Source organism: Motacilla alba, chromosome 1, assembly GCF_015832195.1.
Source record: "Motacilla alba alba isolate MOTALB_02 chromosome 1, Motacilla_alba_V1.0_pri, whole genome shotgun sequence".
NCBI lineage: Eukaryota > Metazoa > Chordata > Aves > Passeriformes > Motacillidae > Motacilla > Motacilla alba.
In genome coordinates, this window is record NC_052016.1 from 14,958,774 (window position 1) to 14,974,932 (window position 16,159).

The 16,159-nt window shown below is 44.4% G+C and overlaps 1 protein-coding gene across 3 annotated transcripts in view; it reads right to left on the bottom strand.

Annotated features, from left to right (window-relative positions):
* The window catches only part of CADM2 (cell adhesion molecule 2), a 584,066-nt gene extending 575,619 nt beyond the window's left edge, over positions 1-8,447 (bottom strand). For 2 of the 3 annotated variants that reach the window (XM_038154037.1, XM_038154029.1), the window contains exon 1: positions 7,868-8,447. In XM_038154037.1, coding sequence (XP_038009965.1) covers positions 7,868-7,928 — 61 coding nt within the window. In that variant the 5' untranslated portion in view covers positions 7,929-8,447. The remainder of the gene's footprint in view (positions 1-7,867) is intronic. The other variant, XM_038154046.1, reaches the window with a different exon arrangement.
* Positions 8,448-16,159: the final 7,712 nt, after the last annotated feature.

Below are 16,159 nucleotides of genomic sequence, written 5' to 3' on the forward strand. Positions count from 1 at the left end.
TTTGCTACAATTGGTTTTAAGTTAAAATTCAAGGGATTCCCTTTTGACTGCACACAAATAATTTATAATTAACCACAATCATCACTGAACAAGATGGCACTTATATCTTCCTCCATATCAGTCCACATCTCACCTATTTTTCGTAGTGTTACAAGGCTACATGATACAAGCCTGAAGACATCAGTAGAATTACCAGAAACCTGCAATGGAAAAGGTATATAACTGTAAAGTTAAGAGAAAACTGCAATGCCAAGAAGATGCTTCATATGTCATTTAAGAAGTGGCATGTTAGTTTAAGGTTTCCTCCAAAGACAAGAAATTCTTTCATTCTCACTACTATCATCTTAGTTGCTAACAAAAGAATTCATAAAAATGGAATTCTTCAATATATTATACTGTTTGATGACCTATCACAGATTTGGGATAGTTTGTTAATACTTTATTAGTAATCTGTTTAGTGAGTAATACTCCTAGTCACTGCATTTATTCCCCAATTTACAAATGGCTGCAGTTCAATGTTTTTGTGTATTTGAAGACATAAAAAATCTCATTCAGTTGAAAGAAATTCAAGAGTGAAAGTAAGTGTTTTCATTTATCAAATTAAGTCTTACTTTCTCTGTATAAACTGAGCAAATCAGTGGAGAATTCTTCACTGTTCTCCAGTGTACCACAGTAAAGCACCAACTAGCATGTCAAGATTTTGACTTCATATATAAAAACATATTAACACTCTGGGAAGAAAAAAAAACCACTTTAAAAGAGATAAATATGAAATGAACTTGATGCTAGAACATACTTTTTACAATCTTTTAATTAAAATAAATTTGATTGCTTCTGCTTTAACTAGTACAGCTTTTCCCCTGGTTAGGGACTAACCAGAACAGCCTTCCTGCCTTACAGCATAGCAGGAATAAAAGCAGGTCAAGTTACACTGTTAATCCAGCAGATGTAGGTCAGTTTGGGATAAATATCTGAACAGACAGAAAATACCACAGTGCCCGTGCCTACTACAACTGCTGCTGTGAAGCAATTTGGTCTTACTCCTTTCAGAGCTGTCAGTCAGTGGCAGTTCTTGAATCTCCAGTGCTGAACTTAGGAAAAAAAACAAGAGTTTTAAGACCCCAATGGGTCTGTACAGTTGCAGTGCCTATTCAGCCTCCGCCAGAAGCTGCAGCAATAATACAGTGCATCATATATTGATGATAAAGATGTAACTGCATCTTCCTAAGTGGTCAAAGATTAGTTTTGCATAGCAAAAAGCAGACTCTGGTTCCTACACCTAAGGTTTAGTAATTGAATTACCGTGATTAGAACCATTGTTTGATTAATACTGTGGTATATAAGAGGTTTAAAATATCACCAGGATATTTTTACCTCTAACGTAAGAGAACAATCTCTCCTGCACTATCCTTCCCAACAAACTGCTTCCACAAAGATGATGATAGAGGAAACATCAAAGCTATTTAAACAACCTCCATACTGGATATGTGATGACACATGCTGCTTTACAAGCTAAACCTTGCCAGTTCCGTTCACAAAACAAAGGAAAAGCTGTAGAGTAGTTCAGGAATTTATCCCCGCCAAAATTATGACCAAACTTATACAGCAAAATGTTCAGCTCTTAAAGTACTTTAAGGGTTTGAATTGAGGAACATACACTATAATTATTTTTTTCTGAAACTGAAGAGCAGCTGCCTATGGACAGTTAATAATCTTTATTAGCTATTTAAGAAAAAAAGGACAAATCTAAATTGATTATTACAAAACAGGAAAAAAAAGATTAATGCATGAATTTATAGTAATGTAAAACTATATTAAAATTGATTTGCTGCTACATTAAATGCAAAAGTTATAAAAGCACTCACACTCTCCAAAAGCCATTTGAATAAACTAGAAACCAGTAAACACAACTCACCTCACTGTTGGAAGGAAACAGTATTTCCCTCAAAAAATCCTAAACTTGTCAAGACAGCAGAAGAATTTCTAAATAAGACTTAAAGGTCCCAAGGTCTCTATTTTGCAAATAAAAGGATAGCAAAGGATGCAAATATGATTTTTTTTCTCACATTTACAGATTAAAGGGAAAGGAGATGGGAAAACAGGTAGACAAACCACCTACATTGTTCACTAACACCTCTGTAGCTTTTCTGAGTTCCACACGCTAAAAAGTCCTACGCACCAAACTCCAGCATTAAAGGAGAGCGCTAGAAGAACAGCTACAGAGCCCCCAGTGTTTTGGCCCTGAAATAAATGTTCTCTCCTTCTTTCAACCCCCTTAGAATGCTATTATGGTAGTGGCTTATGCATTGATATTTAAAGCACCCATCCTGAGCTTAGTATGCATTAACATAAGAGAAACTGCAAACATTTGGGCTTTGTCTTGAATTTTCATTAATAAAATGAAGGGAAAAGATCCTGAAATAGGTTCAGAGGGGAAAAAAAAAAGAAAAAAAACCCAACCACAACATTAAGGATCCTTGCAAAGACACCCACATTCATTTTTGAAAATACTCAGTTGTTTCCAAAATGTTTTCATTATGTAGAAGGATAATTGCTCAAGGGCAAATTCCTGAGAGAAATCATGATTTTACAATTTATTCCTTGCTACTGGAATGTGATATTTGCCTTTCTTTCTTTCAAACACACCTCAAAAACTCCTTGGGAAGAAGGGATATGCTCATTAAGATCGTACTTTATATCAATGCAATCCCAGAGGATACACACACTAAACTGTGTCTAATAGTTTTACCATTCTGCATTTGTTTTAGGATGTGTATTTTAAAAAGCATGTCAGTGGCAGTCTCTCTACAGAAGACCCTGCATTGTTTTGAAAGGCCCTAACTTTTGGGAGTTTCTGCCTGCTGTTCAACTCAATTAAAACAAAATTGAAGTAATCCTTCTTTCTCTTGGAGAAGGTATTAAGAGAACAACGACAACATCTATTTCTACATTTTTAAGTGTTAGCTGGAGAGGGAGTCACCATTCTAGCTCAGTTAACCACATTCTGGTTGGTTATACTGCTGTTCTTTTTGGGAAGCACCTGATGTCTACATCCATGCCATACATAACCGCTGTTACCAGTTACTTAATCAACATTTGTAGTGCACAGGAAAGAAAAAAGAAAAGAAAAAAAAAAAACCAAAAAAAAAAAAACCAAAACTGCCTCAAAATCCAGGCTTCAATTTACATTACAATATTAAAAGAATAACTCCTATTAAGAGAATAATTCTTTGGTGGAAAGAGTAAGGGTAATCTCATTCAACACATTTCATCAATAGTAGGATCAGGCCAGAGGGATGAGAGAGCTAATTATCAGAACTAAGGCTTCTGTAATAATAAACTATAACTTAGAGACATTTGCAGTACGTTATCATGGAATTGCAACTGACAAGTAAATTTAAAAGCAGAGGCAGATTCACTGTTCTACATTTCTGAAATAAGCTTTCTAAAAAAGAAGAACAAAAATAACAGGAAAGGAGACAAGAAAAATATATTTGCTTCAACAGAGGTGCTTCTGTTGATCAGCACTTCCATGGAGTTACTTCTTTGGTAACAAACTTCAAAACTGTTTACTGTCGATTTCATGGTAGAAACTTCATAAATACTTTTGAGTGCAAGAGTGATAAATATTTGAGTGAGTAATCCCTATTCATGTACTCCACAGTGAAGTTCTGGGGCATCATCAATGGAATTTGGATTGTTTAGTTACTTCATGTTCTAAACCTGAACTGCTATAGAATGACTAAGAATAAAAAGTCATAAAGAAATCAAGCAAAATAATTCATAAAATATCAACTAGGCTGAGAACTAAGCAACTAATAAGCCTACCAAGCCCTGGTTAGATTGATGGAAGTAATATAAAGACAGACACTGTCAAGTAGAGTGAAAAATTTTATGTTTCAACTTGTGTCTAAAATATTCCACATAGAGACTGTACTAAAACTACTGTATTTTATTATGCAATTTTGTATGCCCTCACAGTACCAGCAGAATTAAAACTCCATGCATTTGACTCGCTGTACACTGTATTAGCATATGAACGCTTAGCTGTCAAGACAACCCCTGTGCAGGCAGCCTTGGGTTGCCAAGGTTTTGCTAACAGAAATCCAACTGAAAATTCAAAACAAAGTCTAAATACACAAGATATTGAGTAATGTGTAACAACTTGATCTTAAATCAGCTTAGGCGATCTCATAAGTAGTCATATCCATGTTTGTCCAGGTTTGTTTGCAGGTTTTTTTTATTCTGCTTGTAACAGATCTGGGCTAATAAAAAGAGTCTCACCCGCAAGCAATTAGCTGTCTTGGCTGATTTGTTCCATCAGTGGCCACAGTTTCTGACAAATTAAAGAGTCCCTACATTATTTTCATTAGTAGACAGGTTGCAAGCCTTTGAAGTGTCTGAAGCAACCACAATGAGAAGATTTGCCTAGTGTTGCCAAAATCTTGGAAGTGGATCATTTGCTCCCACACATGGCACTACCCAGTGCCTTCTCGGAGCAGAGCACATTAAGGCATTAGATGCCATTTGCATTATCACACAGCAGGGGGCTACAGCAGCTACAATTCCAGGATAATCCTAACCTGTATCTGTAGCCTATGAATCCAGCAGAACTATTTTTATTGTAACAGTTTCTCACATGGTGACTCTTGACAATAACGAGATCACTCGTCAGGTCACATCAAAACAGCTCCGATGAAGCACTCGAGTTATTCTAGAAACATGCCCCCCCCCCTACAACTGTTAAATTTTGTTTAAGACTACATTCACAAAGTCAAAAGGCAATCAGAATGGAAAGAGAAAAGAAAAAAGTAAGGCTGTCTGTAAACATAAATAACAGGTTAACCTCCCGGGACATAATTTAAGTACTCCAGGCTCATTACAGCGCTCAAGAACAGCAGCAGCCAGAGATCCCTCTCTTTTCACAGCAAACGCTAGAGAGGGCAGAGGAGATGAATACCATGCCCAAACTCAGCTGACAAACCTCTTCCCAGCTCCACATATTATTTCTCCCTCTCCCACCTCCGTAGCTCCCCTTTCACAGCAAGCAGCTGACAGTGGGCTCTTTTACTTCTTGTTTGCCTCCTCTCTGAAGGGACTGCTTGCTACTAATGCTATTCCATGCACAAGCTGAGAAGCATTATGCTATGTCCTCTTCCCTCAGCTGATGCTTCATCAATACTCAGGACAGATTCCTTGAGCAAGTCTCTCCACAGATCTTGCCAGAAAGGCAAACTTCCTTACAGGACACATGTCAGCTTGACTCTTTGTCACCTTGTCTTTAATTAGCTTCAGTTTCACCAACAGAAACAATCTGTTTCAGTTCAGAAGTGCTTTGGATCCTCAGGACAAAGATGTTATTCCCATCAGAGCTGACAGAACAACCTGCATGTCCCATGGCCCACAAACAAAAACTTGGAGGAATCTAATAAATTCATTGATCCACTTGGCAATACAGTCTGGGGAAGTAAATCAAGCCAAAGGAAAAACTACATTTAAATAAAGCTATTAAGCTATCAACAAGAAATGTGTCTAATGGTAACTGTGTCTGCTACTTCGGTCAAAATAAATGGCAGAAACTAACTAAACAACATTTACAAAGTTGCACTTTAGGTTGACTGAAGGAATTTGATATTCTGTTGGACACAGCTGCCACTGAGGACAGTCTTATGAAACATATTTATTCATCTCCTCCATACTCCTTTACCTCGGGAAACAAGGGTTGGAAAAAATACTTCCTCTCGCTTCTGCCTGAGTGTTACAGGTTCTTTATATCCCCTTGAAAGAACACTCTGCTGAAGAGTGGTACACAGAGAGCCTGAGTATTTCTAATTGAAGTTTGAATCAGTAGCTGAAAAAATAATTGTGTGAGAAACTGAAGAGAGGGGAGATGTTTTACACACGCAGAGGGCAAGCTAGGTAATGTGTTAGGCATCACTTTTCCCCATCTGCAAGGACAGGCCCAATCTGGTTATTTTCACACAGTCAGTGTCAGATTTTGCACTACACCCCATTTCTTTGCAACACGTTTTTTACCTGATGCAGTTCACAGAGTTACATTCTGCCTGGCATGCTCTCTAAACTGCAGTGAAAGACATCACTGTTTTTAATCACTGGTTTACTCTTAAAGCTGCGCCGCGCTGAATGCGGCTGATTGCATCTTAGGAAAGATCAAATCCTCCTCCTCCAGCAGCAACTCCGATTTTATTGGTGACAGAAAGTCAGTCCCGAGGCTTCCCACCCCCAGCTCCGTTGCAGGGCAATGAATTGACAATTCACAGGGAAATGTAAAAGGCAGAGAGGAGCCAGCCCCCAGGTGCAGCGCGCCGCACATGCCCCCATAAATAATCCTGTATAGCACCAACACAGCAGCTCCTTGTGCGGTGACGTACCGGGCAACCCATAAACATCGGGAAAGAATACAAATAATCCACCCGACGGACCCGTCCTTCGCGGTTGCACTCCCTTCCCCTCCCTTTCCCTCTCGCGTCCTCGGCCGGGAACTTCCCCGCGAGGTGGAGCGGGGGCACTCGGGGGGGTCTGGACGATGGGGGTGGCAGCGGGGGAGGCTCCCGTGTTTCGGGAACCCGGGCGGCTGCCTGTGCCCCCGCTCCGGGCTGCCAGCCGCGGCTCCCTCCGGAGAGATCGCCCGACACATGACGCAGCCATGTGAAACGCGAAATATATTAAACTTGACGTGAAATGGCATGACGGAGGCGAGCAGGGGGGAAAAAATAGAAGGAAAAAAAAGAAAGCCCTACAAGGCCACTTAGTTTAATCGACTCTTCGCTTCTCCTTCCCGCACCGAAACACCCGGGAAGGGCTGGGAGATGCCCCGCATCCCTCCGGAGGAGCGGGGTCCGCCAGCGAGTTGCAGCGGGGTGGCTCCCCGGCCCCTTCCGCAGCCGCCGGGCCGCGGGGCCGGGGCCGCCGCCCGCTCCCCGCCCGCCACCTCGCACCGTGGGGTCCCCGCCGAGCGGGGCGGCCGGAGGGCTGCGCCACATCCCGCCGCCGCTCTGCGAGCCAGGGGGCAAACTCCCGGCGGCAGCGGAGCGGGCTTGGCTGCCGGCTCGGCTCCCGCTAGAGCGGGAGAGGGCTGGGGGAGGCTCCCCCGCCGGCAGCCGCGGCGGGCGGTCACCTCGCAGCGCGCCGCGGGGCTTCCCCGCGCGGCGGCCGCTCCATGCCGCTTGGCCGGATAACGGGAACGAGGGGGAGCGGCGGCGGGCGGGAGGGAGAGCGGAATACATCCAGTCTGGAAACTAGCTGCAGGATGAGCCGCCTGGAGCAGGATGGTGAAGGGATCCGCCGCTGAACCCCCGGCTCATCCGATTACCCTACGTGCACATTTGATGCCTCACACACAGACACGCACTCCCGGCGGCGGCGCAGCGAGGCGCGGGCACCCCCCCCATCCCGCCGCCCCCCGCCGGGGGGGCACGACTGAAGCCCGCACGTTTCCCCGGGATGTTGTTGCAGCGCACACGCCGCTGCTGCGGCTGCACTCGCACTTTCGGGGGCACGTTCGCGGCGGGCGAGCGAGGAGGTGACGGCCAGTCGGGGGGCGGCTGGCGGTGTCGGGGTGAGGGGTAGGTGGAGGAAGAAGCGCGGAGGGCGAAGGAGGGCGGGAAGAGGCTGACGAGGGAAGGGCAGGAAGGGTTAACATCCGTGCGGCGCTTCAGTGCTGGATAGCGCTACCCGAGCGGGAGGCGGGGGGCGCACGGCGAGGGGGGGAAGCCGGGAGCGGGGCGAGGGAGGGAGCGGGTCAGGAGTGGGGAGGGGGAAATCTGGGATGCCCCGGGCCGCAGCGGTGCCCCCCCAGCGTCCCTCCCTCCCCACGCGTGGGGCAGGGGTGGGGAGGAGGCGGTACCTTGTACGAGGATCCCGCAGAGGCTGTAGAAGCGCAGGAGCGCGCCGGGCTTCAGCCGCATCCTGGGGGCTCCCCTCGGGCTGGGTGGGCGCCAGGCACGCAGATCCGCAGCCTCCCGCCGCTCCGCTCTCCGGGCGCTTCCTTCCCCCCGCAGGAGCCGCCGCCGCCGCCGCCTCCGCCGCAGTGTCTCCCTCGCTGTATCCAGTGGGGTGAGGAGGAGGAGGAGGAGGAGGAGGACCAGGGTCGCGGGGGTGGATTGGGGAGGGAGGAGGAGGAGGAGGAGGAGGAAAGAGCGGCTCTCTCCGCTGGCTCCGGCGCTGCTGGGCAGGTTCAGGTTCCCACCGCGGAGCGGTGCCAGGTGCCCCCGCTAGCTCCCCTTGCCCCTGCCGCCGTGCCCGTCCGTCCGTCCGTCCGTCCGCCTCTCCGCTCAGCTATGCCAGGCTGTCCCGTACCGTGCCGCCGCGGGGCGGCGGAGGCGGGGGGGGATGCGCAGGGACGCCGCTCCGCTCCAGCCGCTTCCCGGCGCGAGACACAAGGGCAACCTCCGCTCGCCCCGCCCCTTTCTGAGACTGGCCCCGCCCTCTGCCCCGCCCTCCCGCCACACCCCGGCCCTCGCTGCCTCGCGGCCACGCCCCCGCTGTCCCTTTGACTCCGCCCCCGCCGATCAGACCCCGCCCCTCAACGCCGGCCCGGCCCCTCGGGCGGGCGCGTGACTGGCGCGTGGCGCTGCCCAATGGCAGCAGCCCAGGGTGGGACGGACAGCCAATGAGAAGCCGCGTTACAGAGCAAAGGGGCGCGCCCCGGGGCCGGGTCCGCCTCGCGCGCCGCTGAGTGACAGCCTATCCTGGCCAATCGCGGGGAGCGGCAACCGCGCGGCGGCGCCGCAGCCAATGGGCGGCGAGAGCGGCGGGGGCGGGGCGGGGCGGGCGCTGTCCAGGGCCGGTGCTGAAGCGGCGGCGGCGCCGGGCGGGAGCGGAGCGGGACGCGAGCCCGGCCCGGGGCTCTGCCAGGGCCCCTTCGGTCCGCCCTTGCCTAAAACCCCTTCTCCTCCCTCTGCTCTTCCTCCCCGAAAACAGCGGATAAAAGAAGCGCTGGCTGCGTCTCCGTGCGCGTGGGGACAAATCCCGTGCAGGTGCCTTCACCGCGGCGGCGATGAGCTCGGCCCCCGAACAATGGCGGCGATAAAGAGCTTCCCGGACTTCGGGCGGTGTTGGGCGGACTCTGCGTGGCGTGGAGAAAGTTTTTTCTGTGGAGGGTTTGTTGGGAGGGTTGGCGGCATTCAGCTCGTGGTCCGGAATTGCTTATGTGCCAAAAGAAAAAGCGCTGAACGCCATGAGAAAAGCGAGAAGGCAGGCAGCCACCTCACCTTTGTGTAGCTGGTGTTTAGCAGAGCATGGGCCGCCTCATGCACCAGGGAAATCAGAATACCTGGGTTTGAAGTTGATGGATCTGTCTGTAAACACACTGTGGAGGAATTGTGTTGCCTTATCCCGTAGAAAGCAGGATTTCCCTGCACCCAGATAATGACCAGGCATTTCTCCAGTTCTGGTTCCATCCTTTTCCTGTCAAGGTTTTCCCTCCAACACCATGCAACATGTTTCCCACAGTAACTCTCTGAATTCCACCTTGATGTCCCAGGCTTTGACAGCAAAGAGCTTTGCAGAGATAAGTGGTGAAATAGTCTTCCCTACAGGAGAGGGAAGCTCTTTAAAAGCTCATTTCTCTAAAGAGGGCACGGTCTCAGATTGTCAAGGAAGTGCAATCAGTTGTCAACTTCACCTTGAAGAGCTTGCACAGGAGTGGGATCGGGGAAGTTACGCATTCTGCAGTCATATCCTCCACTTTGTTCATTAGCAGGTGATGATTATGCCTGGCAGCAGTTGAGACTGCGTCAGGATTTATACTGAGTTCCCCCAATCTCCAAAAGATGCTCACATAAAATACAGAATCAAATTAAAGAATCACCTTTTAAAGTTCTAGCATTTGTATGGTTTGGTAGCAAAGGATCATCACATCCATCTCCATGCTTTTGGAGGGTTATGTTAACACTGTAGAGGATATAGCACTGGAATGTCCCCTAGGACAGGGAAGCATTTGTAGTCTGCCTCTAATGCATGAGTAGATATTTGCTTTACTTGTTTTTTTTTTTATTCTTAGTGAAAAAAGACACAAGGGGCAAACTGTTCTCTTGGGGTTCAGTGCAGGTGCAGCAGTAATGAATGGGGAATGATTATCAAAATATTTTAGAAGACTTACAGAAAGGATCAAGTCATCATTTTTAAGGCAGCCCTATAAATGTCAGCAAATATTGGTGGTTTTTTTCTTTTGGTTGGTGGTAGAGGAAATTAAAAAAACAATTCCCACAAATCCTTCACTAAGACTGGACTGTAATCCATCATGAAGTGCTTTTGTATTAATTATCACAGCTGATAGCTCTGTACTTTTGACAAGACATATTTTTTGTTGTAGTCTCTTTCCAGGAAACAATTTAGGAATGATACAAGAGTCTTCCTAGCTTAGTGATTAAAAGCTGAAGAAAGGGGTCCTCTGGCATGTGTAGGAATGAAGTACATGTCTGTACATCGTGGGGTTTTCAAGTCTTTGCCATATTGGTACACTTGGAAAAGCTGATCTGAGTGTTTAGAAACACCAGCTGACCTTTTCTTCCCAGGATTCACTGACAGGGACATCATGTCACACTCCATGTCAGGAGCATAACCAAAAATACTGGTTTTTGCCATTCTTTCCTGGCTCAGGTGGATCTGAAATGAGCTAGCGATGTCTTGATAGAAAAAAAAATTCCCAACAGAATTCCCTGGGGTTTTTTTTACTGACTATATATCTGAAAAAACATGTGATTAAAATCATTACAGCTGCCAGATATGATGCCATATCATCATATTTCTCCTGATTAACTCAGATGTGGTAATTTGATGGTTTCTGTAGGCATGGAAGCACATGTTGTGACATCCAGTGCAGCTGATATCTAAACCAACTTTGCAATTGGTCTGTGGAGCAGCATGGCCAGAAGCTCCACTGCTTCCAGACCAAAAGGGCAAGAGGGATTCTTCAGGAAACACACTTCAGAACAGAGTAAAGAGTAGTACCCTAAAATACCAATAAGAGATAAGACTGAAAATCAGATGGAGAAGGCAAACATGTTGTCAGAATCAGAAAAATGTTCTAGCATTATCCTGTTATTCACCAAGTTGACATGTACAAATATTCCTGATGCTAAACAAAGCAAAATAGTTTAATATCCAAACAAGATTCAGAAAGAGTCTTCAGGTCTCTGTGAGAGTCAGTGAGAGTCCCTTCCTCTCACTGAATTGGTAAATAACAAGTTCCCCAAGTTATCATAAAATCACCCCAAGACAACAGCTAAACTCCACCTCTTCTAATGGAGCCATCTGTGTTGTGTTGGGTTAGAGTACCTCGAGAGTTTGCCCTGAAGGACAAACGAAATCTGAAGGGTTAATCATGTTTTTTAATGATGCTCCTTCAGTAGTCAGTGATTAGGGAGGGGGAACCCAAGGAAAACATATATTTCGCAAAATACTATGGTTTTGTTGAATTCATCAAACGGTGGAAGATGTATAGATAATTTATGGAGAGAGAAACTTCCAGTGTTAGGGAAGCTAACAAGCTGGGAAACATAGCTCTAGAAACAGTTGTTCTGTCCTATGATATATCTTTTAAAGTAAATTTTGTATAGTCTAGAGTGTAGCAAAGAAGTAGTCACAATATGGTTGCACTAAAAAGCCCCACAGGCTTTAAATAAGGAGAAGGCAAACTGCTAGTGACAGAAGTTAGAGACAGATTCTACCCTGAGTTGCAGAACTGCTAATCACTCATGATCACATTTAAAACAGCAGTTTGGAAAGTGAGATTTATTTACATGTCTCAGAAGAAAAAAAATCTTGTGAGAAAGCGCCACTGCAGCTGCCCCCTAGCCTTGAAGAAATTTCTGGCTGTATAGCAGCCTCTTGCATTTGTCCTTAATAAGTGCTTAATGTTTCTATTTGCCCCGTCATGAGCTTCCCTCATGTGGAGGGTCCCTAGCTGCAGGAGGGATCACAGGAAGTGCATTTCCCTGCCCAGTGCACCATTCCTGGCCATTGTGGAAATCAGAGCACCAGAGTTCATGCCTGGAGTCTGTGCATTTCCCTTTTGCACTGCCTTTTACCATGTTTCAGCGGCTGCAGCAGAAGAGTTGGGGTTTTGTTTGTTTTTGTTGCTCTTTGGGGTGAGAAATTTTGAGTGGTTGAGGTAAGTCACTGTTGTTTTTAAAGGTTTGGGTTTGGTGGAAGCTGATTACTAAAATAAAAAACCCCAGATAACATTTACTTACCAAATGCCAGCAAAAATGCAATGGTTTGAACAAATACTGTAACTACTAATTTAGTTAAATCTATCCAACTGTGAAAATATATTGGCGTGAATAAAAATATATAGACATGAAACGCATTGCACATTTTTTTTCTGTTTGAAAAAAAAAGTTGGCTTCAGTAAAGAGCAGTTGAAGTTTGAAAATATGCTCTTGAGAAGAAATGTGTTCATTTCCATAAAACATATTGGTGTGTAAATATACAGAATGTATCAGTTCCAGAGCAATATTATGAATTCAGTGAAATTTTGTTCTGTGTTAGTTAGTAAGATGAAGGAAGTAAAAGGAATTGCATGCCGTGAATACTACATATAAAATATGTGTGGGATGAAGTCCCATTTATAAAGCAATTATAAATGTGAGATATTTCACAGACTTTTGGAGTAGAAAAAAGTCTATAAAACAACCCTGTCAATGCAATGCCAATGCAAAGTAAACCAAGGTCAAACCTCACTGGTATCATTTTCATTGAAAAATACCTAATCTACATTTCGAGTTGGTGAATATAATTGCAGAAGAGAATTACCAATGATGAGTGGAAGCAGAATTATCTTATTCATTACCTGACCTCTCATCCATATAATTTGTGGAATGAAGACAGAAAAAATGGTGCTGTTAACATGATTCTCCATATATTCTAGTTAGGTCTTCCACTTTCTAGAGTGTTTGATAATTAGCAGAAGTGTGTGCTTTCCTATGCCTTCTCACCCTCAGCCAAGAAGCTACTACTTGAAGAAATGTTACTTCTCTACCCAAAATGACAGAACTGGGGAGTTATACTATTTTAACAGCTTTTGTAACATTATTTCCTTATGATTTTTTAAATATTCCAGCCATATTTTGGAATGCAGAGGGTGGCTGGGCACTGGAACCCCACGGCAGTGGTTACAGCATCAAGCCTGACAGAGCTCAAGAAGCATTTGGAAGTTTCTGAGGCACATGGTGTGACTCTTGGGGTATCCTGTGCAGGGTCAGGAGTTGGACTCAGTGACCCTGATGGCACCCTTCCAACTCAGAATATTCTCTGATTTTCTGAACCTATGATCCTTGTGGGACCCTTCCAATGCAGGATATTCCTATGATTCCATGTAATGCATGTTACAATTGGCCATAAAAAATATATTAATGCATGGAATGAAGTAGAGACTAAGTGTGTTTTAAATGTGTTTGAACAGATTTGCATATAGTTTAGAATACATCCCAGCTAACATCTTTGGAATATGTATTTATCCAATTATCTAATTTTTTTTAAAATTTCTAATATTTTGTAATTTTTAATTTATTTGCCATTTATTATTTATGCAGAGATTATGTGATGTGTTGCACAAAACCTGTCTTGCACTCAGCTGAAGTGGTAAAAAAAGTATTCAAAAACTCAGTAAGAAGGGAGTTGTTCCTTCTGTAGAACATCATGTCATCCGTTTTACTTTCTGAAGAACAGCTTCGATTAATGACACCAGTACGATGATTTGCTCACATGTTCTGATAGTATAAAGGAGCTCTAGACATTTCGATCCAACATTTGGATTTTTTTCAGACTATGATTTTCATATTAGTGCATCCTAAGTTGAAAATTTTTCAAATACAAGTCAAAGTATTTTAACTGATCCAGAGTGATACTCATACAATTGAACAAATACATCAGTTTGCCCATTCTAAAGACTTCTAAAATATTTGTTCAAGTGCATCTGTGCTTTTTAAAACAAGGCTCTAAGAATTCAGAGGACCTTTCTGAAAAGACAATTTCTTTTGCTGTCTCTATGAAAATTGGCCCACAGCATAAGCCTCAGGGAATAAAAAAATGCACACAACCAACTTTAGAGATTATAGCCTTTATTATTTCTATGTATTCTGTCTCTGCTCAACAATCTCCTAAGAACTAGATGATCTAGCAATGAAATAGAGCTATACTAGATTACCAGAGCTCCCTCCAGCAATGGGAATGAGACTAATTCTGTCAGATGGGTGGTGTTAGGTACCACAATTAGGAGCAGAAAGAGCAGACTTTTTTGACCTGTTTCTAACCAGTTCTGATGCCACAATCACCATTATTGACTACCTGCTTTACTGTGTCCTGGCTTGCACACCAAAGAAACCAGGGGATATGAGAAATTGTGTGCTCCAGTTTTTGCTCTTCTGTTCAGTCAGGCTGAGGGCATTCATGACCCCTAATGATCCCGTTCACCTGGGGTCTCCACCCACACCCATGAGCTCAGGAGCTCTGCTTAAACTGAGCTGTGTTAGGAGAGTGCATGTCTCTAGTTTAGTCCTACTCCTATTTGGTTATGGAAGACTTTGAGCCAGATTTCAATCGATTGCTTGATGCTGTGAGCACTGATCCTAACCTTGGCCTTCTCAGGGTGATCTCTGACCTGCTCCAGTACTCTGATGTTGCCTTACAGCCTGGACTCCTGGCTGGGCTTTGCTGTAACCTCTGGGTCTGTCCTTGCTGGAGCACTGTGAGACTGGGCTGTGGCTGCTGAGGCCTCTGTCCTCGTGGGCTGGGCATCCCTGTGTTCCTGGCTCACCTTTCCTTAGGAAGCAGCTCTGCTCTTGTTAATTCCCAATAGATGTAGTCTGAGAGACCACAGTTCCCAAGGAGTTGGAAATAGATCCAGGTCTTTGGTTTCAGAGATTTGTGTGATCTTTTGATCTGCTGACGCCGGGCAGAATCAAAAGGATGTCATGTGGTACAAAAAAAAAAAAAAAAAAAAAAAAAGAACAGAGGAAAAATCCACAAGGGAGGAAGGTAAAGTATATTCAGACAAATTATTTTGGGAGACTAGCTCTAGAAAAGTACAAGTGTGATGGAAGGTCAGGGTAAAATTAGGACTTCAAATTATAGGTTGAATGTATGAAAAGGCTGGCATAACACTGAGGTTGAAATCTGAGGGAAGATAAATTGTTAATAAGGACAACCAAAGTGATGAGAACATGTTGAGATCCCAGAATGGAAGGAGTTTGGGGTCATCCAGGTGAGGAATTTAAGAGTAGCAGATTATTTGGGAAATAAGAAGGATAAGATAAATCTGAAGGCAGAGTAAAGCTTAAAAGAGGAACTTATATTCCCCAAGTCCAAAAAATGGACTGAGGAGCAATGGGATGGGGAGCATGAGTCAAGACTGGAAAACAGGTAACAAAGGGAACTGTGTGGTGATGAAAAACCAGAAAATAAAGTCCAGCAGTAAAAAAGGTGAGAGCAGAAAAAAGAAGGCACAAAGCATAGAAAGAAAAAAAAATCAAAATTTAAATAGTACAACTTAGAAAGCATGAGATGAGAATGAATCTAGAGGAATGGAAAGGGGAATGATAAAAGTAGCTACTAATAGATGAGACAAGCAAGGAGAATAACAAAACTTCAGGCTTTAAATAAAAGGAAGAAATGTCAGAATCCAAATTGTTTTGCAGGGCCCGAAACCCATTGTATCTCACTTTCATAATGCATCTGCTTTTAGTAAATATCCGAGATTCATGATCAAGTATTTATGAAGTTGCTCTCTCTTCTAGGAAACAATAATTTTCTGTACCACTCTCTAACTGATGAATTGAAATGAAAATACGTCAGGTGGATTTAAAGGCTCTATGCCTTCTGGTGATCTGCATTGATATCAATGTGAGAACATTTTTTCTCCTTCATACTTCCATACATTTTAAGGAAACACATACATTTACTGTACATAAGGATTTTACAGTTAGGAGATTGTCATAACGAAATAAATGAACTTGTTAGTTATACAAACTTTATGTTGCTTCTGCATTTCTATGTGATGAACTCAAACTGCCTGGCACCTCTTCCTTCTGTTTTCTTCCGTGTCTTGTCCATCTGTTGTCCTGTTCTACCCCTCCTCCACATAACACAAAGCCTTGGGCTCAGTCAGCCCAAGAAGAGGCTCTGGGGATGATTC